Genomic DNA, 25,028 nt, shown 5'->3' on the forward strand with positions numbered 1-25,028 from the left:
CTCCAGGCATGCAGACTGCACAGGTACTGGTGGTTTTGAACTTGCCCTGCCAGAGTGCTGGGAACGCTGGCAATCTGCTCTCCAAATGGTCACGCACACAAGGGGTGACGGACAACACAGCTGTGAAGCAGCACATGGTGAGGAAAAAAGAAGCCCCCCTTCCTTTGCACTGTCTGGAGCTTGTCTGGTTCTGAATGGAATTGCAGAAGTTACCTACACGTTTCATGCGTAGGAGATTTGCTGTTAAGTTCTCATCGATTTCTTTCAGGAAAGAGACAAAGGTGAAAAACAATCCGCTCAGGCTAAAAAGAATCTTAAGTTTTTTGTGAGCTGCCATATTTTGCATAAAGGCGGGTCAGAGTTTGGAGTCCCTCCCTGGCCTTTTTAATGCTATGGTTTCAGCTACTGCAGGTTTTCACTCTTGTTCTGCCTTCTGAAGGCCCTCAATGTTTTAAGATGGACGTTGCTCATTTTAATTGACCAGAAGCTATTTTTTAGTTCCAGGATTTTCTACAGGTATTCATATTAGAACTCAGTTTCAACCAGATGATTACACTCCAGCTTTTCTTCCCCACGTCTTACACACTAAGACTGTATATGTCCTCACCTATTCTCATCTCTGTAGCTGGGAGCCCTCTCTCCTTTTATCTTTACAGGTCCAAACCTTTTCATCCCTTTCACAGACTCTTCATCCCTGGGAAATGCAGCATTTTGTTGTTACTACACAATAAAAGGCAATGGTGGGCTGAGCCTCGACTTGCTTTCCCATTGCTAAGGTGGTGTCTAATGAGGGTTAGTGTGCGTCTGACTGGACCATAGGTGCCTTCACCCTGTGCATTCAGGAGAGTTTTGATTCCAGTTACCTGCAATGCAACTACCTGGGGATTCATCCTTGCCTTTGCCAGGCGTCTCTGGCACTTCGAGAGCCAGTGCAGCATCTGATAAAGTAGTTGTGCAGTTACTGATGCATGAAAGATACAGAGACCTCCACCATGTAGCGAGTCCCTGGGGGGAGCTGCTTGGATTCACTCACAGCTAAGAATGCACGTGGGATTCATTCAAAGAAAAAAAGCTGTCTTACCAGTAACCGGTGTTCTTCACGGTGTGTAGTCCTCAGATACATTTGTCTTCCATCTGCTTCTCCTCTCTCCTCAGAGTCCTTCCAGGTATGAGTCCTGTGATTGAGAGGTAGAATTGTTAGAATGTACATTTGGGCTACACTTCTCAAAGAGCATCGGTTACTGGTAAGTAACCTTTCTTCTAGTTTTAGCTTGTTCTTACAGAAGAGCTTAACCAGTCATCACCTTTCTGTATTTGCATTGCTTCTGTCCTGGGCTCAGGGCTCGATTACTGCTCTGAATCTCAGGAACAGAAGTTAGATGAAACAAGCATAAGATGGCAATGCATTCCAATATGTAGGACTGTTCCTTTCAGTGCATCTTTTTCTGTTCAGTTATTTGTACAATATTGCTTACTGACAAAGAGGTAATTGCTTCTGGGCATATTATTATCCTCCAGTGTTTGTGAACTGTAAATGGAAGAGTGAATATGAATTATGTTCTTTTAAACGTTCACACTCTGAAAACCCCGTTACTGTCCATTAGCTGGGCATGACCGTGGAGAGCTGTTCCTGGTTGACCGAACCAGCTGGGCTGCACTAAATTACCCCACAGTCCTGATCCCAGCGTGCCGTAATGCACCGACGCACCGCTTCCTTGAGGCTGGGGGTCACACGGTGCCAAAGGTTTTATATGTATTTTAACCTCATATAAATACAGAAAATAGCTGTAACACTGAGAGATTGTTTTATTATCACGTCTGGCTTTTCTTACAGTTGAGTTTAAGAGATTCCAAACTGAAGTTGTTGATGATTTACAAAGTGCATGGAAATGAAACTTGTTCGTGTAAGCTGAGTGTTAGACCCAGTGTTAGTGTTCCAAAGGGCTGGAGGTGTCCCTGCCCGCAGCCCTTGGGTTCTCCTGGGCTGCCCCCAGCCCATGTTGCTGCATGGTGGTTGCTGCATGGTGGTTGCTCTGCTCCAGGCCAGCAGCAGCTTCCAGCAGGGTGTTGTTTGCTCCATAGTAAGAATTCTTGTACAGTGTAATTTGCCCCTTAATTGTAAGTCAATTAATTTGACCTTCTTCTCAGTGAATTATCTGTGTTCCCTTTAAAGCTCAATCAAGAATTGTGCATATATTTTCTTATTTATAACACTGATTACGTATGTAATTTTCCATGCCATCTAGTGAAATCTTTCAGTATTTAATATAAAGGAAAAGCTCTTTGGTGAACAGTATAGTTATAAACTTTCCATGTCTTGTACTACTGTCTGATTGCAGCCCAATGTTAGGTGTGTGGAAGCAGTGCAAACCAATCACATTGTACCAATGGAAGGCAGAGGAAAAAGCCACATCTTTAACCAAGGGTGACTTAGATCTTTGGAATCAGTGGGATTATGCTGGTGTAGATCAAACAGGATCTGGCCCCCAGTCTGGAAAGTAATCAAGCTACATCTATGCATAAGTAACATTGGAGGTGCTTTGTGGTGGTGGTACGACCTTGTTTTGGCTGATGAACAGTTATAACCTTTGGTGGTTGAACTAACCCGATGTGAGCAGCAAGCACAGCAGGCCCTGTTCTGAAGTGTGTAAAATGCAGAGCCTCCTCTCTCAGTAATGCCCTTGTTCATGAAAGTCAGCGAGGTGCGGGTGTGTTGTTACCGCAGGTGGAGGGGGACGTTCATGAACTTCACACAGTCCAAGAAGCAGTCATGAATTTAAATGTGAAAAAAAAAGCTGCAGTCAGAAAAACAGGCTGGGTCTCATCTTGGTGGCAGGTTGTGAAAGGGCTTTGGGTGCCTCCATCCACTGAGCTCTAATTTGACGTTTCTCTTATTAAGGGCACCTGAGAATCAGTTCTGTTCAGACACTTAAAGCAAGGTGTCCGCGCTTCTGGGCACCACTGAGAGCTCTGTGTTTTGTTTGGCTGGAAACAGAGAACCAGCCTGGGGATCTCATTGCCACGCATCATTTCTGCTTACTGGATGTCTTCTCCATTTGATGCCCACCACTCGACTGCAGTGAGCTGGGAACTGCAGCAGTAACCCGCTGCAGACGCTGTGTCCTGAGGGCAGGGCAATAAGGCTGTCGCTTGAGAAGTCGTTTCTTGTCTTTGTATTGAGAAAAAATGATTTGAGTACAAAGTCCAGGTAACCAGGATTGAAGAACCTTTACGGAAACTACTAAAGCTTAATCTTGTCACCTCTGAGCATGAGGAACTTCTCACTGTGCTCTATTCCAGGGAAGGTGGAAAGGATGGATGCATTATGAGGTAGCAATGAAAACTACATCTCAGGAAGTTTAGAAACTCTCATGGCATTAATCATAGGTTTAAATGTGCACACACATGTAAAAACACCCTGACCTATACAGGTGCTTCATAGCACACTGAATATGCATGTATTCATGTTGATGTATTTCACCTGTATGGGTAAATCACCTTCAGGATAAGGTTTTCTTATTAAAATCACAGTCTTCATGACCGTAGGGATATTTGCTGGCGGAGGGGCAGAGGGCTCTGCTGGTGGTTGTTTGTCTTTGTTGGAGGTCCATGTCTGTCGTTCCTTCTCCCTGCACATCAGTTTGCCTCCTGGCAGGAGAGGGGTTTACATCTCCTGCTTGTGGTTAAATAGCAATGAACATTTTGCTGTCCTCTCTGGGCAGTCCGTTTCTTTTGGCAGCCCTCTGTAACACGGAGATGGGGAGCAGTGATGTGTGACCAGGGCTGCTCCCTGCCTTGATGTGGGCTGCAAAGAGGAAATACGTGCTCAGATCGAGGTGCTTCCCGTGGAAGCGTGGCTGGAGCTTCCACAACCACCTCGTCCTCTTTTCCCTGCTCCCACATGCAGATCGTTTTAGGAAATGGACTCACACGTATCATGAAAAGGCTCCTGGGGTTTGTTTGGTGTTTATTTACTGTTTTATTTAATTTTGTCATTTAGGTTCGCTGTGAATTTCTATTGTTTTGATTTTATACCTGGCATTTCTGCAAAAATGAATTTCCCATTATCCTCCATTTGTGTTCCAAAATGTAACTGGTGAGTAAATGGGTTTAAGTTGTCTGTGCTGAAAGCTGGAAGAGCTTTGCTGGACGTCCTGCTGGGACCAAATCTTCTCTGTGTTATAGGGTATAAGTCTCCCTCTTAATGTGGAAGTGTTTAAAGGTAAAATAGTAAAATACAATGTTTTAATAAATTGTGTGAGAAAATAAGATAAGAGGTGATAGCAGTTTTCATCTTATCAATCCAGTCATGCACTCTTCCCTTATCGTTTACAGGCTGAAGAACTTACCATTCACTTTTACGAAACTCAAAGAACTGGCAGCTTTGTGGCTTTCTGACAACCAGGTAACGGCTTTCAGCGTTGGTGATTTCTTTGTAAGGTACTGGGGCTCTTCCAGGGGCCATGAATGAGGTCTGTAATGTCACACATCACTGCAGCAGAGCTTTAGAAGAGGTTGGTCCCAGCCCAGCTGCTGCTTTCCTACCAAGCTGTAGGCAGTCCTGGCTGGCCTTCATTACCTGGGTAAACTTGCCATTGCTGGGCTTATTGCTTGCTGCTAACCAACCTTCTGTACCCTGATAGAAGTAGTAAGCGGTGATGGGAATCACCAAGAGAATATTCTGTAAGCAGAAATTCAAGAGGCAGAGCTTTGTTCCCAGCCTTGCTCTTAGTTTGTCCCATTCCTTACACCATCACTACCCCTCCCTTTTCGTCTTCTGCCTTTTCCTGCCCACACTTCCCTTCCTGTATAATTCAAACCCCAGTGAAGCCAGCGGGAGTTTAAATATGTAGAAGATGCACAAGAACTCTCAGTCTTGTTTTAGAGGGAATTCTGGTTTAAGTTCCTCTTACATTTAGATATGCCTTCCTTAGTGCCAAGGAGCTCAGTTCATGTGGCGTTACCATTAATTCCTTAGGACTCTGTTTTTAAACAAATTCTGTGACATGAACACGGGGAAATGTAACTTACCCAGCACCTTAGCACTAGAATAAGACCCCATCAGTCTTTGCAGTATTGGTGGATAAGATAGGATGACTTTGCAGTTCCAGAATGTGATTAAATGGAGACAAATTCAATTAGTACAATGTTAGACAAGTTCAATACACCCAGCGGGTTTTAATAATTACAGTAAGTTCTCGTAGTCTCATCTTTCCCACCCTACAATAAAGCCCAGTGTCAGCCGTTACACCTCCTCAACTGAAGCTGATGAGGATAATGATGCTGCTGGAAATGAGTCCCCCCTATGTCTGTATGAGGCGGCCACAGGAGCCAGAGCAGTGCTGTGCTGCCTGGGGACAGACCCGCCTGCTGCTGCCATCCACTGAGACAAAGCAACGGGACATCTGCATCAATGCTTTGTTGCATTTCCCCTTAAATTTACCTTTCACTTTGTATGGCTACAGAAAAGTCTTCAAGCTGAAGGGAGGCGAGACTGAGCAAGAGGGTTAATGCACACAGATGAGTTAATTTTGGAGCACTAAATTAGGATTCTAACTCTTATTTCCATAAAAAATGCCCCTGCCCATCCACCAAACACACACTTCCTAATAATCGGGCAATGTTTTCTCAGCATTTTGACTTTTCAGTGATGAGGTTTAGATCATCTTCTAATCATGAACTGTGACAGTCACTCCTGGGTGCTGCATCACAGCAAAGCAATGACGGCAGCCAGTTGAGTAGAGCTCAGTGGTGTCTCTGTGCGGCTGGACCAGGAGCGCCCTCGGAGTTACAGGATCCACTCCTTGTGAATGCTGGCTTAAAGCACTCAGTTGGTATTTCTGCTGTTCGATCATGTGGGGATCCTGGTGGGAGTTACAGGCAGGCTGAGGGATGGCAGAGGAAGAAGTGCCATCAAACACTGCTGGCTTTGGCCCATGGACAGGGTTCTTTCCATTCAGAATGTTGGGTATTCCTGTATTTTCTGTTTATTGCCTGCTAAAGCTCCATCTTGTCTAACAGACGTGCTCTCAGTGACCAGCCCTTTGTTTTGCCTTTCCTACGCAGTCCAAGGCTCTCATCCCTCTGCAAACTGAAGCTCACCCAGAAACGAAGCAGAGAGTTCTGACTAACTACATGTTTCCCCAGCAGCCCCGCAGCGATGAAGGTAAAACACCATCAGATCAGCATTCCCCCTGGAGGCAGCAGCAGGCTGTGGGAATAGGGGGCTCAGCCGTGGCTCTGTGAGCAGCATCTGCGCCTCCTGAAGCCAGGAGTGCAGCGGTGTGCACAGAGCAGCCCACGTGCTGCCATGCACCGACGGCTCCTGCTTCCAGCCCATTGCTCTCAGAGGGGGGTGGGAGCACCTCCCAGAGTCCCACGGGCAGCCGAGCAGTTGTCCTGCCTGGGCTGTGCTGAGAGAAGAGGAATTGTCTTGGGCTGCATTTAAAATATCCAGTACTGTTAATGTATACTAAAAAAATAGAAAAGACGAGAAAAAAAAAGAAGTGTAACACAGAGGGTTGGACACACAGGCAGCTTCTCAGGGAGCAGAGCTGGGAGCCTGGCAATACCAGGGCTTGGCTCTGAAGCCTCTGTATCCCAGTAGGGAGCCTCCATGCTCCTGTTCCAGCTCTGCCCCAGAGCCCTCCTGCTCTGCAGCATTCTCACTGTGGTTTGAGCATTCACGTTTACTTTTAATGGTTTTGTTCTTAGTTACGACTCCCGTTGCCCCCTCAGCAGTTTTGAGACAAGGACCCAGCGTTGTCAGATCACCCAAGAGTTTGTCTTCTCAGATGATTTCCAGTCTCTTGCTGAGGGCATTAATCTCTTGTTCTGTTGCATTGCTGTTCGCAATTGAACTGCAGATTTCCAGTCAGACAGTGATAGTTTCAACCCTACTTTGTGGGAGGAGCAGAGACAGCAACGTATGACTGTTGCCTTTGAATTTGAAGAAAAAAAGGAAGAGGAGGAAAATCCAGGGAAAGTCAAGGTAAGTTTTGCTTGGCTTTTTTTGTTTTTGGCATTCACACCTTGGAGACAGGGTCCAATATGCAGATGCTGAATTGAAGCCGTTTCATCACTAGGACAGAATGAACACGGAGCGCTGGGGGTTGGGGTTACTCTTCAGCCACACCACTCTTTAGAAATACTTGGATCCTGTGGGGATTCCAAATTCCTCTCCAGGTGAAAGCTGGTGAGAGCTGCCATTAATAAATATTCAATATCCCATTCAGATCTTCTTGGAAAAATGGATTTTTTGTTCACGTATTTTTCCTAATTAGGAATTTTTGCTTAACTCTTGCAAGCAAATATAATCAATATATATATACAGCTGCTTTAGTGCTTTAGCAAAACAGAAAATGAACTAAAAAAAGCAATCTGACTCGCAGTAAATAGATGAAACTGAAGTTTTACCCCATATGAACTGCAGATTTATAGCTTGTGTGTGGAAAGCAGAGAACCTGGGAGTTTCACATTGTTCACTGCTTCTTGTTGCAGTTGTGACTGTGAGTAACGTGTCCGAATGTGCACAAGTGTTAACAGAGAAATAGGCAATTTCGAAGCCTGTAGATGGATCTAATTGTATTACCTGTTATTTGCGAGCATTGTTTTTGATATTGAAATGTGATATAGGAAATATATGGCTTAGCCATTTTGTTTTGAATGTGTTTCAGAACTCCACGGATGACTGAAACAAATGCTTCCTTTCAGTAAGCTGTTTTTGTAGACAAACGCAACCCTTCACTCACTTAATGCTGTTCCTGTACTCGGGTTTGAGTGCTGCCATCTGCTGTATGGGAAATGGAGAGGCAAATGCCACCGAGCCCAGTGCCACATCCTAGGGTGTCCCAGAAGCAGCTCTGGGCACACAACCCATCCCATGGCAGCGGGGTGTGCTGGGATGATTCCTGCTGGGATGAGGGGCTTTGCCATGTGGGTGAGCCATGGCCTGCAGGGTTGCTGCTGTCCCTGATGTTTGGCTTGGCAGCTGAAGGCCAAGGCAGCATTTACCCTTTGGGACACTGTAGGGGAAAAGTCCAACAGTAACATACATTTTCTGGAATTCTTACTTTCCTGTTTTCACTCCCACTTGTGGCGAGAGTGTAAACCAGTGATCTGTTTCTGCATGAAATTCCTCAATTTCCATACGTAAGCATGGAAATTATACAATGGTTTGTGTTGGAAAGGACCTTGAACACCACCAAGTTGCAAGTAGGGAAGGCTTCCCCCCAGCTCAGGCTGCCCAGAGCCCACCCACAGCCTCGGGCACCTCCAGGGATGGGGCACCCACAGCTCCGGGCAGCAGTGCTGGGGCCTCACCACCCTCACGGGGAAGAATTGCCTCCAAATCTCCCCTCTTCCAGTTAAAAGCCATTACCCCCCGTCCTGAGCTGTTGCTCTATGATGAGAGTCCCCCCAGCTTTCCTGCAGTCTGTGTGGCACTGGCAGGCCGCAGTGGGGTCTCCCTGTACTCTTCTCCTCTCAGCCCACCTCCCTCTGCCCTTCTCTGCAGGGCAGGCGTTCCAGCCCAGTGTTCTCCTCCAAAATGATCCTGGTTTCCCTTCATCAGACCCAAAGGTTACATTTTGGAGCCGATGCCTTAATCATTGCTTAAAGAAGGATTATTCAATGAAAAGCTATGCAAGGACGTAGCAGCTGATCAAACATATCCTGCATCCTAAAGAGAGCATCCCTCCTCTATCATATCTCTGTGTGTACAGCAAATACCCATAACTACCTGTAGCTTGTAAAACAGGGGCCTTCATGGGATGAATTGGAAGGTAACCCCAGATTAGCAATGGGTGGTTACCACAAACATTGTTTGCGTTTTATAAAAGCACGCCTAATTTTCACCATGTGTATTTCATATTTAAAACTACCTTCTCATCCAAGCTATATAACATTTACTTGAAGATTAAAATTAAACAATAAATTCTTCCATAAGGAATGTTGAACTTTGACAACTCTCTTTTCAGGGTCACTCTCTTTTGGTGTAGCATTAAAACATACAGGAGTTGCATCAATAGATTCTAACCCCGCAATGAAAATACCTGCTTTGAATGCATAGCACCCACCACAGCTGCCTTGTCTTTATGGTGTAACATGCCCAGCGATGTCAGACTCGTACTGAAATTCCTGCCCGAGCTGCCGATTGCACAAAAGTCCTGTAGTTAATTTCTCTTTGGCTAGTGCTTACCGAGCCTTTGCTCTGTGACTGCAGTTCCAGCTATGCTTGTCTGTAGCTTTTACATTGAAATCATGGCTCGGATTTTCTGAGAAAGAGATTGCCTAATTAGGCCACATCTGAATATGATTTCTTTCAACCGTAAACCAACCACAGCCTTGGTAATGCTTTACAGACTTAATTTCTTTTTTTCTGTTGAAATTCTTTATTAACATATGACATCATAGCCATGCATTTTAACGTTTTATGTTAAAGTCATGTCAGAATCTATTATGTGTAATGTTTATACTACCGTGGCTCAGAATTATATGCTCGTATTTCATATAGCTTTATTTCCAAATTGATTGGGGTTTGGCTTCTAAAGTGTTCCCGCTGACAGACCAAAATCACCTGAACCCAAAATTGCCCTTTTCCTACTTGTTAGAGGCGTAAAATCCAATGGCTGTGTGGTGACCTATTAAAAGCAAGCTCCCCTTGTCCACCTCACATACGCAATCAGGTAAAAGCTCCTTTGCAGTAAATGCTTCTGCTTACTTGTAGAGCTGTCTTCAAGCTGTGATCCATTTGGACTTGGATGACTACAATATTTCTTTACTTCTGAGCGATAAAAACAAAAAGCTCAAAGTGTTGATTGTTGTTGAGATCCGCAGGTCTGTCAGTCAAAGTACTGTTCAGTGTGAGCCAGGTTGACTTTCTGTAGTGGTTTAAGTCTGTTTTCCTGTATCTCTGTATATTTAGGAGCAGAATTCGTGTATTTGAATGTATGTATGTACATTACCCGTCTCAAAGAGCAAATAGATCCCAGGAGATCAGGTTCTGTTCTCAGTTATTACAGATAATTCTGATTAATTCTGTACACTGAGCATAGCTCACTTAGTTCTGCATTTGCATCGGTATCATTTTGGAGAAGTGTGGTTCAATATGCTTGTGCTCTCAGGCCAAGTGCAGAATTAAAATGCTATACTCTCACAGGACAAAAGATAGGCTTGCAGGGAAGCATGCCCATCCATTATTTTATGTCACTGAAATTCCATGGCAGGTTGCGCAGTGTAACTGAATGCGAAGTTTGGTCCGAGAACTGAAAGACTGAACAGAGCACCTCAAATAGACTAATACAGAACTGGAGGAATTTGCACTTAGCCATAGTACTGTAACCATGGTTTTAGTTTGCATGCTGTTTTCATTTTGTATTTGTGCTTTAATTCTTTTTATGAATGTTCAGGTTGAAATAAATCTAAAACGTTATCCCACTCCATACCCGGAGGATTTAAAGAATATGGTAAAATCAGTTCAAAATCTGGTGGGCAAAACAAGCCATGGAGTACGGCCTGAGAACGCAGCACCAACCGCCAACACTGAACAAACTGTGAAAGAAAAGTATGAGCACAAGTGGCCCATGGCACCAAAGGAGATTTCAGTGGAGGTAATGTAAAAGGATCGTTGTTCCTCTCAAGAGTTCAAGACGGGGTTTTAATATAACTCCCTCAAATGCTATGCTGCATCTGCTGTGAGCTTCTTGCCTAAGAGTTTCTAGTTCGATTCTGCCAAGTAAGCCTAGTTTTACACTGAGTTGCTCTTCCCCCGTACTACTAGGATTTTCAGACTGAATCTTTGATTTTAAATCTAGCTAGATCTGAATTTCTGCGTTGATATATACCAGCTCTCTCCTAAATGTTAATGATACGGACGACTTGCTTATTAGTGAGAAAATGGACCTGATTACACCTCAGACTTAAATGTATCTCTGCAACAATATGTAAATGAAAAATCAGTTTGTTCTGTTGACAGTGCTGTGCCATAAGGTTCTGCTTCTTGTAATCCCATTGCAAGTAATCCATAGCCAGCAAGCGTTGTCCAAAGTTACTGAAGTCAACAGAAGCACTTACTACCCACGGGGAGCTGTAGGTCAGGTGCTGCCCAGTGGCTTTCAGTGTGCTGCACAGTCCAGCCGTGCGTGTTGGCCAGAAGTGGATCAGTACACGTAGTGAGAGTTTTCTATCCTGACCTAAATATAAAGATATGTATATATAAAGATAATTCCAAAATACTGCACAGACTTGTGCGAAGTTGACGTAAGCAGCTGCAGTTTGATCTCAGAGGACATCTGCTCACTGACACCTTCATATTGGTAGCTTGCAGTGTGTAGGTATGACTTACATGTAGGGGCCATTGCTCACTCCGGCTGTATTTACTGATAGGATATAAGATGGTTGGGCAGATTTCAGAAACAGAACTGTGTTTTTTCTCTAAATGCACATTAACTGTTAACCCGTGAGTACCAAAATACCTGTCTTATAAGGAATAGTTGGGTTGTTGCAGACCTTGCAGTAATTCCTGAAATGCAATTGAATGATGTTTGCAATTTCCTAGTTTATTTTCTGCCACAAGCAACAGATATGAGCACGTGAACTGCTTCCATCCTACTGATGTGTTTTTCGTCTTCCTTTGCTACAGCGCCAGAGATGGTAGACCTTGCCTAGATGTTAGTTTCCCTAATCCTTAGCAAGGGCCAGCAGCAAAATAGCTCATCAACTACAGGAAAAAAAGTGGTGTTCTTGTCATTCGGACAGATAACATCGCAGGGAAGCTTTTGTGGCAGGAAGGCAAGGTGCTGTATGTGCTCCTCTCTGTAAAGATGAAGAAGAGGTGTGGAAATGGAAGAAAATGTGCGAATGATTTTGCGAATAATATTGGCATGATTTCAGTTGTAACATATTAAATAAAACAGAATTAAGCTCCATTTGCTTTGCAGATAATTAGGAGACAGGATCTCAAGCCTCAAGTTAAAATGCAGTTTGAAAATGCAGGTGTGTTCTGATAGATTTAGACTGAAGACAGTATCTTATAACAAGGTGATTTGATTTCAGGTGCAATGCTCACTTCTCATCCTCCGTAGCCAGGTCGGCTGGTTTCTTTTCTGATCTCTCTTGGGTTTTCTTGTGATTAATTTACACGTGTGCCATCACAAAATTGTTTCTAAACAATTAAAGGGAACATCTGAAAGGAATAACAAGGTACATTTCAACCCCCCTGCATCACCCTGCACCTTCAGTAATAATAAGCAGTTTCTTAGTTAATCCTCAGTTAAATTAGATCTGTTCGTTGTCCTGTGTCACTGGGAAAGATGTGCCTTGCAGCCAGAAAGAAGGTTGGGATAACACCGGGTCCCCTCCATGGGCAACAGCGAGGGATACCAAAAACTGGCAACTATGATCTTTACAGTTAATACTGATACGTGTGGCCTGAGAAAATCACTGGGGGGAGTTCTGCATGACTCTCAGGTTTCTGTTGTTTTAACCCAGTGTGCAGCATTCCATCCCCTGTGTTAATTCCTAGCTGGTTTGTTAGTGCTGTGTAGAAAGGAGGGATGGTTTTCCTCTGAGGAATCTGTTGCCAGTGCTGTGCTGGGTCTGCTGAGACCTTCATCTCACCTCAGTCAAAACAAGACCTCAGTCCCTTTAACTTCCTTCTTCATTACTTGCACAGCTTTGTGTTGTTTTAAGGGGATGGGAGTGGGAGAGAGAAGGGTGTTCTCTTTGTTTTGGTTTTTAGCCTTCTAGAGGGTCTCTAAAACTCATCTTGCCTTTCCAGAAAGACTTTGCATGCTTTTATTTCCCCTGGGCTGCCTGGCTTCAGCTCATTCACTGATGTGTCTGTCATGGGAGCTGCTTTCCCCTGAGATGCACAATGACATTCTCTCTTGATTGGGAGGGCGATTTGTCCTGAAGGTATTCAGATTGTGTCTGCTTTTAGGCCATGCCTTGATGGGCACTTTGCAAGAAAATGACCTATATTTAACGAGGAGCCAGAAATATCTTCATTATCAAGTTTTGCCATATGGCTTCTCCATAGCACGGAGCATCTTTATTGAGGTTGTGACCTTGGTGGCTTCCAGTCACAGGAGGAAGGTGAGGGTGTTCTGTTCTGGAGGTCTGACTTGTGAGAAACCTTTCTCCAAATAGGATGTGGAATGTTTTAAAGTTAAATCTGAGTTACTTTGGCTCCTGCCTGACCTTGTCAAAGAGTCTGAATGTTAGTGGTGTTATTCAGGACTGTCTCCAAGGTAAAGCCTTCCTTCCAGAAATTCAGTCTGGGCCATTGGTGGACCCAGTGAAGTCTGAGGTGACTGAAATGGCCCTCCAGGGAGCTGCTATTGTGGCAGGAGAGTGGCACTGATTTGGGAGCATATGGCAGATTCTCTGCTCAGGATTCCTGTGGGATAATCCCACATTTTGGGGACTCTCTACATTTCTAGATTGATGACTGTGTTTTATTTTGGTCAGTCTGGAAATTGCTATCAGCAAAATACTGTGTCTGGATTTTGCACACAGCTTCTAGCAGACTGCTTTCTGTGGTCTTGCCAAGAGGGGACTTGTTAGCCAGGCTTTGTAGCTCTCCACGTACAGGGCCAAGGGAGCCCAGACCTGCCATTCACTGTGCAGAGGGGTGACCTGGGTGAGGGGCACAGCAAGGCTTTGTCCTGTACCCACACTGCTGGACCTGAGCCTGAGTTAGTCTCACTTCTATTGAAGGGCATTCTGACATCTCTCTGATTGCATTATCTCTGATCTTTGTTCTTTCATTAAAGCCGTAGTACAACCTGGACCAAGTAACCTTAGCCTGGATCTGTTTTTGCCAGTGTGACATCCTTCAGGTTCCTCTGGACCAGGTCCATGACTCATGGCCTTGCGCCATCGCCTCTGCCTTGTGTGTGCTGCATCTGCACCGAGACCCGGCCTGCTCTGTTCAGAGCCTTTCTGTTCTTTGCAAGCAGACACTAAGAATGAGGTTATTTTGAAAATCACAGCTCTCTAGGTTTTAATTTGATGTTTTTATGTTGTCAGCACGAATGGTTGCCAGTATTTCTCCTTCCTGATTATTTTGCTGCTTTCTGCAGTGCACTGTCTCTTGGGAAGGGCTCACCATGTTTTTCTATCCTCTGCTTATATCCTTCTGTGTTTAGTCCTGGGGAAGAAATTCTCACAAAACACAATTACATTTATCTCCTTCCTTTGCCCTCACAAGCGATCTATCTAATAGTACCCGTTGTTAGTACCCCATTAGTGCCCTGATTGTCCTTTTAAGCAAAGTGGGAGTAAATGGAATATGGTTGGGGTTTTTTACACCTTTCACTTCCATGGCATGTTCACAGGTGCCAGACTAACTCTTTCCAAAGTGTACTGATTTTTGTTGGAACTGCCAGAGTGGAGGCTAAAATGATAGGAAAGAAGGAACATGGCATAGAAAACTTCATACGGTTGTACACCTGAAATAAAAACTGTGTTCATCATGATGTCAAAAATGGAACTGCTGGTTCGTTCTGCCTTACAGCAAGTAGTTTTATTTTGAGCTTTTAACTTTTGAAAGTTTCATGGCGCAATATTGGGATTCTAGGTGCAAGAATTCCATAAGAGTCACCTGTCTGATACAGACAACACTCATAAATCGACTCTGGACAGGAAGGAGAAAGAAGAGCATGCAAAAAGCTCAGAGGTACAACGAGAAATAAGTTTGAAGCATGCACCATGCTTCAAAAGTGGATAATCTCACTCCCTGAATGTGTGCACCTTGTTACTTCTCAAAAGTCATTTTGCATGATAAGTTTGTTACACTGCAGTAGAAATGATTGTTCTGCACTGGAAAAAGGCCATTCACTATTGCTTTGAGTTGTTTGTACATCGGTGCTGTTACGTGAGAAACAACACACACCACGAGGAAGCTCTGCATTTCAGGGCAGTAAAATCTTGCAGTATCACAGCACACGATCAGTAAGAAGCTGTATTGGCGTAAATGTGAGCACTGATGGGGTTAAGTTTCCGTGTTGTGAGGATATGTGTTGGTATGGTGCTATCTCCAGTGGTACGCCAAAAGTAGAAGGATTAACAAACCTGTTTCTTAAATCTAATCACATTCATCAGGAGTAACTCACTCAGCAATTGCTTCTGCAGATCTTTGTTTCCACTGCTGTTATGAAAGTAGTTAATGGAGTGTAGTTTTCTTAAGGTTTTCTTGTGGGTAAAATCAAGTAAGGTTTAAAAAATCGTACATTTCAGGGATGCCTTTTTGGTTTTGGTATTCCGCTTCTGATTGTTTCCCTAAATGCTACATCTCCTTCCTTTACTGACTCCTCTCTAAAACTGTAAGACCAGTAATTCTGGAGTACCTCTAACGACTGAGGTCTGGGTACAGGGGTCCCCATCGTGTCTCCACAGGAGAAAGCCCCCTCCCCGTTGTGTTTCTTCTAACCATTTCCTTCCACATTTGCCGGATTTTTGTTTTCTCCCGGTAGCTCTCTAAAATGTGTTCTTTCTCACTGGATATTTTCCTTCCCCAGCTTCCATCCTCTACAAAATCACGGCTCATCCTCCCACTTCCAAGACGATGCATGTTTCTCTTACCCCTTCCCACAAGGATCTTCCCTGGTGTTAGTTAGCACAGTCCTGCTACACCCATCTCCATCAGTTCTCTCCCCGTGATGTTTCCCTCATCCCACACACTGACCCCCAGTGTGGGTTTCCCATATTGTTTGTCTTCCTCCTCGGCGCAGGGTTACCTCTGTCATCCCTCCACTTAACATCCTCTCCTCCCCCGTCTCCCCAGGTCACCTATCTTTGGGAATAGCACCTTTCTTATTTCTGAACTTTTTCCCACTGGTGGCACAAAAAAATGCCCCAAATTGCTTATTTTCATCTTAATTTCCTGCTTCTGGCTATCCCATGAGCCTGATTTAAAAGCGTTCATTTAAAATACCTCTTGCTAAGACCCCATCTCATTTTCTTTCCACTTTCTGACATGCGTTTGTTTCAGTATGTTTCCTATTGCTGTCTGTGCAGGGAAATACTAGAAAGTCAGGAACTGCTGAAATCCAAAGGAGTTTTTGAAACCCCAATTATTGAATTTAATGGAGCGTAGCGATAGCATGACCTGACTCTCTGTAAGGGCTGGTGCCACGGGTGAATGAGGAACATTTAGTCCTGAAGTTAGAAGTACATATTAATATACTTTGTAATTTATTTCTACTGGCAGCTTGCATTTTTGTGCCTCCTACTTCATCAAAAACGTTTACACGGCCTCGATGTATCCTACGGGTTCCATCTGTTTTGTCCCCATTCTCAAAATGAATGCATCACCATAACTTTACAAGTATTTCTGTAGGACCGATTGGAACTTTCGGCTGACAAATATCATTGTGGTTAGACTATTTCTGTCTGGTGGGGTGTCGGTGTGTTGTCACATCCATGAAATGAAGGCTTTGAAATGTTTGTTGATGCTGTTTCCTATGTTTACTCTACATTATTATATTCCTCAGGATGCCTTCGGACATCCTGCCAGTGAGATGAGGATAGGGGAACTTCGTCCTTCCCTGCCAGAGACTCCGTTGTACCCACCCAAACTTGTTCTTCTGGGTAAAGACAAGAAAGGTACAAACTTGACTTACAACCTTTGAGACAGGAGCATACGTAATCCGCACAGATAGCATCTAACGTGTTCTGCACTGATTATAAAATGTATAATGTATGTATTTATGCACACAAACGTTTATATATTTATATCCAAACTACGCATTTGAAATTGTATTTTTCTGGAGTTCAGTTTCCAAATGCCACCTCCTGAAAACATTTGCTGTGTTTTGTTTCAGAGTCGACAGATGAGTCTGAAGCAGATAAGATCCATTGTCTGAATAACAGCGTTTCCTCAGGCACTTACTCAGACTATTCCCCTTCCCAGGCTTCCTCAGGGTCCTCCAACGCGCATGTTAAAATGGGGTCCTTGCAGACAACGGCTAAAGAAGCAGTGAATAACTCTTTGTGGGGGAACAGGTGTGAGCCTCTTTCTTAACACAGCTTCTGACCGCCTTTTGTCTTACCTTGTCGCACATATGGAGTCATGGTGTGCCAGCTGTTAACACATTCAGGTCAAAACAATAACATTTTACCCCGGTTTTCTTGGGGTGTACGTGGCAACACGCAGCCCAGGCTGCAGAGTGTTGGCTATCCATTCCTGCCCTATAAGCATCAACAATTCTGCAGCTGTTTCTCCAACCACATACAATAGCTATGCCTTCAAAACACCTAATAATTGAGCTGTGATTATTCTGCTCTGTGTGGTCTGAAGCTGCAGCTGGCTGCAGTTCAGTGCTGTTAACAGAGTGTGTGTGTCTCTCATTCGTGCTGTTGTGAGCTTCTCTCTGCCCTGGAACTCCAATTGTAGTACAGCTCATTGGAAGCTGTAATCCACACTGGCCATCAGCAACCGGAAAGTGCTGTTGTTGTGCACAAGGAACGCTCTGCTCTGTGTGTTCAGGCCTCCAGTCACCCCAGTGTAGCTCCACCTTATGAAACCCACAGGCCTTTTGCATTGCACAGGGAGTCTGCTTACTGGATGTGCATAGCGTCTTGGTGGTGAGAAGATGCACAGACTCCATCTGGCAGCTTTGTTTCAAAAAAAAGAAAGTTGCAAGCATAAAACATTTAAAACATTTCCCCTGCACACACAGAAGGTTATTTTTAAAGCAGGAAAATGCGTTCAGCTGGATTTATGTGTCAGCCTGGCTTTGAGCCATCCAGGGCTTCTGACTTGCTTCTTATTTTCCCAGTGTACATACCTCCAGCATCTGTGCTCCGGCACAACATCCTGCTGCAGGCACATGCCAGATCACTGACATAAGGTGCACATCTCATGAAACGACCCCAGATGGGAGAATATTAAATCACGTTATAAGTGTGTCTTTCTGCTGACTGCTTCTGTGCTCTAATGGAGGACATTTTACCTGGTTTTGCTTTGTTTTATTTCAGCAGGCTGGTGCAGTCGTTTCCACAGCCCCTGGAAACAAAGCCATTACTGAGCCAACGGGAACCTGTTCCGGCAGGGAACGTGCCGCCGCGCACCGACAGGCGTCCTCTGAGTGACACCTTCACCGACAGCTGGAATGACAGCTCGCACTACGACAACACCGGCTTCGTGGCGGAGGAGAGTGCGGTGGAGAACCCCAGTGCCAACCCTCTTCTAAGCACGAAATCTAGAAGCACATCTGCGCATGGGCGCAGGCCGCTGATTAGGCAGGACAGGATAGTTGGCATTCCTCTGGAGCTGGAGCAGCCGACGCTCAGAAACACACACGAATCTGAAGTGCCTCCTCCCAATCCTTGGCAAAACTGGACCAGAACCCCTAGTCCTTTTGAAGACAGGACAGCTTTTCCTTCCAAACTGGAAAACACCCCCACCACCAGCCCTTTGCCTGAGCGGAAAGATCATGTCAAAGAGTCTCCCGAGATAGCTAGCACTTTCGCTCCCGGAATAGCATGGGAATATCACGATTCAAATGCTAACAGAAGCCTCACAAATGTCTTTTCACATATCCACTGTCGCCCAGACCCTTCTAAAAGCGTTATTTCCATCAGCAAGAGTACAGAAAGGCTTTCTCCGATGATGAGGGATTTAAAAACTAACAAATTTAAGAAGTCGCAGAGTATCGACGAGATAGACATCGGTACATACAAAGTTTATAACATACCTTTAGAAAACTATGCATCTGGTAACGATACTGTAGGAGCCCACGAGAGGGTGGACAAGCTGCTGGGCCCGGAGCACGGCATGCTGAGCATGTCCCGCAGCCAGTCGGTCCCCATGCTGGACGACGAGCTGCTGACCTACGGCAGCGTCAAGGTGCAGCCGCAGCAGAAGTCGTCCGTGACGAAGAAGGTCTACCAGTTTGACCAAAGCTTCAACCCGCAGGGAGCAGTGGAGGTCACAGCCGAGAAGAGGTTACCGCCGCCTTTCCAGCTCAACCCCGAGTACATCGCCCCGCAGAGTAAGAACCTGCCCCAGGAGCTGGTCAGCCCCAGGGTGTACCGCGGCTACCCGCCCGTGGAGCACATGTTCTCCTTCTCCCAGCCATCAGTGAACGAGGATGCCATCAGCACGCCCTTCACGAGCCAGGGCTCCAGGCCGGGCTTCTTGAGGCGGGCGGATTCACTGGCCAGCTCCACCGAGATGTCCATGTTCCGGAGGGTGAGCGAGCCCCACGAGCTGCCCCCTGGCGACAGGTATGGCCGGCCTCCGTACCGCGGGGCTATGGAGCGCCAGGGCAGCATCTCGGTCTCCGAGTCCCAGTTCCTCAAGAGGAATGGCAGGTATGAAGATGAGCATCCTTCCTACCAAGAAGTGAAAGCCCAGACTGGCAGCTTTCCCGTTAAAAACCTTACCCAAAGGAGGCCCTTGTCCGCAAGAAGCTACAGTACAGAGAGTTACGGTACCTCTCAAACCAGGCCGGTTTCAGCGAGGCCAACCATGGCGGCTCTGCTGGAAAAGATTCCGTCAGACTATAACTTGGGTAACTATGGCGACAAGCCTTCCGATAACAGTGATATAAAGACAAGGCCTACCCCTGTGAAGGGAAATGAGAGCTGTGCTAAAATGCCTGCTGACTGGAGACAACAGCTACTTAGACATATAGAAGCTAGAAGGTTAGACAGGGTATGTTTGGCACTTCTCTGCAATTAATGCCTTTAGTCGTGTGTTTTGGTATTTCAAACTATTTGCACGTGCAGTGGTAACCGCCAGAGCTCCCCGCGGTGAGATTCCCGCATTGGCATCGCGGTGGTCTTTGTGTGCAGAGCAGCGGGGAGAGCCCCCCGGGAGGACCCTCTGCTGCTGCCTGGGTAACCAAGGCACGCAGCCCCTCCTCAGCAGCGGGTGTGGGCAGTGCCGAAGGCCACCGCTCCCGTCATGATTCGAGAGCGTTGGAAGAGGCTGGATACGTCTCTGCAGTAAAACAAAATGAGGAAAAATATCATCAACACAAAAAGTAAAAAATAATCATCATCATGTTTAGTTTTCAGATTGCTGTTAGCAGAGGCACCTTAAAGCTCTCTCTTAGCATTGAAAAGCATTACTGGAAATACGCTGCTACTGCTTTTAATGTGGAATATAACCATTGCTCCTCTTAGCGATAGGAACTGTTGCCTATTTATCTTCTATCCAAAACGTAACACAATTAGGACAGTGCATGATTTCTATAATGTTGTTAAATATTTAATGGCCTGCTTTATAAATCTGGGTTTACTTCATAACCTGAAGTGATTGTGGAAAGCTGCTGTGGTCTAATGCTTAAGATAGCGGCAGAATGTGTCCCTCTACGTATTTCACAGCAGATATCCATGAGTTTGGTGTGGATATGTTTGTTACCCCTCCCGGTCGCTCAGATGCGACACATACTAAAGTACCACTAAGGGTTGAGTGGGTAACCTTTCTGAACCGGCTCTAAGGCTGAAGAGCTTTCCTTCCTTCAGCTAGGTTCCCTGTGCTGTATGAAACAGGCTGGAATACACCTACCCCAGGCACAGTACAGCAGCCAGGCAGAGAAGGCTCTGGTAGCAATAAACGCTTCCCAGATGTTTTAGAAGCATCTTTACTAGTAGCTTACAATGGGTATGTGCTTAAGAAATGCTCTGATTGATGGAAGGCTGGCGTTGGTGATGTCACACAGTTACGCCCCGCTCCCAGTGACGCTGCAGAGGCAGAGCTGGCCTCCAGCTGTCTGCAGCACCCAGCAGCTCGGGGCGGGCTGCCCGCGGGGATGCATGCCTGCAGGCTCATCCCGTGGAGGAGTTCCCACTGTTATGCCAGATGTATTTTCTGGCCCAGCTGGGGTGGTGCAGACATACCAAAATTCGGCCGTATTTTCAAAGTAAAGGCTCGCACCGCCTTATATACCGCAGTTCTCAGAATATAGATAAGGACATATTTCATCTGCTGTCAGCGTTGAAGTCTTCTATGGTATCCATTTTATGTACAACTAGCAATGTATTTGCTTCCGTGTGACTCAGTGCATGCATCAGAAAGCTATTTACTTCTTGGTACTGTTTGTTTGCTTAAACTAAAACTTTGTGAAATTAACCATATATGTGTGATACTTAATTGAAGGAGCATGTGTGTTCATATCCTGTCACGTGGTTGTTTCCTCTACTCAGACCGCTGCTTACAAACACAACACAGTTAGCCTTGGCATGCTGCACTCTGGAGGGTTTTCAGCAATGCATGCCGGCAGAAGCATGACTTTAAACTTGCAGACTAAATCTAAATTTGAAAACCAAATGCTTCAAGAGCTACCTCTACCGAAAGTAAGTATGGGATAGCCAGCATATACCAGCATTACCAAATAAATTAATGATAACCCTTGCTTTCTCCTGGTTTAGCTTTTGCCTATTGTTCATGCTTATACTGTACACAATCCAAAAAGCAAAGATGATGGTGGCGGTGTTTTCCTACTCAATGATCTTGCTTTTTGGATTGAGGAGCTCACATGGCTGTCATTACTGCTTTCTGCTCTTGTGTTAGATGATGCAATCATTATGTTTTCTAAATGACTTGACGTGTGCGTAGAAATGAAGAACGTGCCTTGTTTTGTGACTGTTTAATCTTAAAAAATTAATGTAAAGATGTTTTACATGCTATTGAATAGGCTCCAAGAGACAGGATTTGTAACACTGGAACGTTAACTGGGTGCTCTGTAATAGCTGATACATGCCATGGGTAAGCCTAGCACACCTAATGTAACGTTAGGCAACTGTTCTGAGCAATGCCCTTAAAAATAGTATTTTTCGTAGTTTTGCTAAGTATTTTGCAACTGTTAATGATATATTGATGACAAGTGCACACATACACAGTGCTACACATGCAGATGTTGGGTGAGGAGAACAGTGAGGGCCGCTGCTGACCTGTCTCTGGGTGCCAGGGAGGTGCTGAGCCCTGCTGCAAGCCACGTGTGGGGCCGTGCGGTGCCAGAAGGGGTGAGCATCACTGCCTGCCTCATCTCGTTACAGCAGTAGCTGGTGGTGCAAATGAGCTGCATCTCTGCGAGTAATTAAACGGCAGCAGAGCGCAGAGCCAGGCACTGGAACGCCATCATCTGCCCCGCTAATTGCCGGCCTGCCGTGGGTGCGTGGCTGCAGTCAGCTGGTGCAGTGCCAGGGAAGGCTGGGCTGTTGGGGTAGGGCTTACATCCAACCCCAGCATGCCAGAGAACCGAGGGCACAGCGTGACCAGGCTGTGCTGGCCAAAGGGCTTCTAGCTAACACCAGCACACAGCAAGGTTCCCAAGCAACACTGCGATAGCTGAGCAGCACCACACACACCACACAGGCTGCTGTCAGGTCCCCCTGCTGTAACTCCATGCCACCACCAACACTCAGCTGTCCCAGGTTTGAGCGAGTCCCGGTGTGAGCGTGTGCCTCCTCGTTGTCCAGCTCAGGTCTTGGCTGTGGCTGTGTGTGCTGGGACACGGACAGCTGTCCGGTGTTGCTCATGTTGTTTTTTCTGTCCGAGTCTGTCTGTTGGGGTGTGTGGTATCTCTTGTCAGCAGTCCTTCACAGGCCCCATCCATCCGACAGTAGCTCTGGTCAGAGGGAGAGGTTTGGTAGGCACAGCTCAGAATAATATCACTGCCACAGTTTTGAGGTATAAATGAATATGGAAACAAAAACCTGGACATCAGAGGAACCGGTTGGGGTGACTTGTTGGGGGCATGCCCTGGGTCAACTTTCTGCTTTATATCCTGGCATTTCATTGCTACATATCCATGTGACTTGTGATGCTGAAAAGCAGGAGGGGTGTGTTCTCTTACTGTACCACTGGGGAAGGGGGTAAGACTATTGTTGGAGAAAGCATAATTAATGTTTATTATTGTTTGAATTTGTTCCTTCATGCATTGTAAAGCATTTTGCACTTCTCGGTGAATCCAGGCCACAGCTGCTCCATTCTCCTCTCCTCCTCCCTCCGTGCTATGGCTGGATTCAGGAGAGTAACGAGTGGGGTCTGCTTATCCAGTGGAAGATCAGGAAGCCGTGCTTAGCAGTCATGTATTCTGATGAGGTTAATTAGTGAGCCCACCCCATGTATGAAGTGTCGAACTGCCAACCCTGGCTCTCCCTCAGACACAGTGAATACGTGGCTTTTACTGGTTTGCAGTCCGTCCAATGGGAATAATATAAATGAATAACATGGCAAGGAGGGAGATTCGTTTGCTGCAGAAAATGAATAGTGGAACTTTGCTCACAGAACCTTCCTTTCGATTCAGAAAGCCCCCTCAGCGTTCTGTTCCTCGCTGGGTGTTAATGCAGCACCACGCACCAGGCAGGCGCTTACAAGGAAGGCAGCGGTGCTGCCAGCAGCACTTTTCTGAGGGTCGCTTTGAACGGTCAGGATCTGCACCGCAGTGCTTCTCGTGGCTGGGATTCTGGGTGCAGAACTGTGCAGCAGCCCTGCCAGGCATCAGCATATCGACCTGTGTTGCTCAGCAGGCAAAGCTGCAGTAGTGAGCTCCTGCCTGGCAGCACTGCTCTCACGGGACACTTTCTGCTCCGTGGTTCCCTGCTGCCCCCCAGAGTGTGGTGTTTTGCACAGAGCACTTTCATTGCAGTTTTGCTGCCCTTGGGTGGGGACGCAGACGTGTGGAGGCAAAAGAGGGGCAGATCCCCACAGCAGGACCCACATTCTGCCTGCTGGAATGGGCTGCCAGTTTCTTGTGAGGACAGTCACAGCTTTCCTGATTCCTCTGGAAGACTTCTTGAATGATGAGAGAATGGCAACAGTTTCCGTGGATTTGAAATAATTAAAGATGAATTTCCTTTACCAACCTCTGAGGAGTGCAGACTTTAAAAGTTTATTTAATCTTAAAGGATTGCTAAGCCTGCACCGTAGAAGAAAAGCTCCAAATTGACCACTAATCAGCTCTAGTATTTCAAAGCCACAGTCCTGTGTGTTCTTCAGTCACCTGAAGGAGTGTTTTGCAATTGTTTCAAACCTAAATTGAAGAAAGAGATGCTTGAATGATGGAGGGAAACCACAGCACTGACCAAAGCTGAAGGAGGAGTTTCCTGCAGGAGGGCAGTGCTGGAGTGCTTCGGAGGGTCTGGCACAGAGCAGAGTATCCATGTCAGTGTGATTTCAGCTGTGGTAAAGAAACACAGCGATAGGAGAAAAGCTGGAGGAGGCAGGAAGGGGCAGGAAGGTGCAGGTGGCCTGAAGGGCACCAAGAGCAGTGTGATGAGAAAGTGACCCGAGTCGTGTCTGAAAGGAGAGCAGAGAAAAAGTACCAAAAAAAGTGTCAGACTTACTTAGGAAACAATGCATATGTTATGTCTGTCTGTACTCAGGAAAGCATTTACTGTGTGGTTAATGTTGTGCTTACGGTGCCTGGCTGCCTTGGAACAGAACCAGGATTGCTGTGAGCTGAGTGTCCCATGGGGCTCGCGGTGCCACTGCGGGGAATGGCCATCTGAGCAAAGAGAAGGGTGTCATCTGGCCTTGCTCAGCACGCAGTGAAATGGTTTTGGTGGCCACTAAGAAAGCTTTCATTCAAAGAACTAATGCCAGTTTAATTACACGACTTCGCCAAAATGTGTTGTTCTGAAATCAAGGATCAAGGGTAAAGGAGTTTTCTCTTTTCTCTCATCATTCATCGCGCTCGTTATTTCTCCTGTGTATTTGCCAAGATCTCTAAGTTGCGGAGTCCCGCTGGCATATGATTGTGTGTTAACGAAATGCTGTAGATGTTTAAGAGATTTCATTTTACCAGTGGTGTTGATTACTGAGATAAGGTTGGAGCAGAGTTGTTGCTGGTGACTAAAGGCTGCCCTACCGTTTGTGAACAGACCCCGTCGCAGCAGAGCAGCATCCTGGACAACGGGCAGGACGAGGGGCCGGGGAGCGGCCAGTGGAACCCCTACCCGCTGGGGCGGCGGGATGTGCCCCCCGACACCGTCACCAAGAAGGTGAGCAGCACGGCCGGGGAGGAGGAGGGGCTGTGGGGCGGGCCTGGGAGATGCTTGTTTTTATGGGA

General features: G+C 46.0%; 1 protein-coding gene across 19 annotated transcripts in view; it reads left to right on the forward strand.

Moving 5' to 3' along the window:
- Positions 1-25,028, forward strand: part of LRRC7 (leucine rich repeat containing 7) — a 169,537-nt gene that overhangs the window by 134,677 nt on the left and 9,832 nt on the right. For 7 of the 19 annotated variants that reach the window (XM_072343217.1, XM_072343232.1, XM_072343215.1 and 4 more), the window contains 10 exons: positions 4,336-4,405; positions 6,067-6,166; positions 6,867-6,991; positions 10,410-10,610; positions 14,582-14,680; positions 16,497-16,608; positions 16,827-17,007; positions 17,983-19,663; positions 21,160-21,309; positions 24,841-24,960. In XM_072343217.1, coding sequence (XP_072199318.1) covers positions 4,336-4,405; positions 6,067-6,166; positions 6,867-6,991; positions 10,410-10,610; positions 14,582-14,680; positions 16,497-16,608; positions 16,827-17,007; positions 17,983-19,663; positions 21,160-21,309; positions 24,841-24,960 — 2,839 coding nt within the window. The remainder of the gene's footprint in view (positions 1-4,335; positions 4,406-6,066; positions 6,167-6,866; positions 6,992-10,409; positions 10,611-14,581; positions 14,681-16,496; positions 16,609-16,826; positions 17,008-17,982; positions 19,664-21,159; positions 21,310-24,840; positions 24,961-25,028) is intronic. The other 12 variants (XM_072343233.1, XM_072343221.1, XM_072343230.1 and 9 more) reach the window with 7 other exon arrangements.

This window comes from Excalfactoria chinensis, chromosome 8, assembly GCF_039878825.1.
Source record: "Excalfactoria chinensis isolate bCotChi1 chromosome 8, bCotChi1.hap2, whole genome shotgun sequence".
Lineage (NCBI taxonomy): Eukaryota > Metazoa > Chordata > Aves > Galliformes > Phasianidae > Excalfactoria > Excalfactoria chinensis.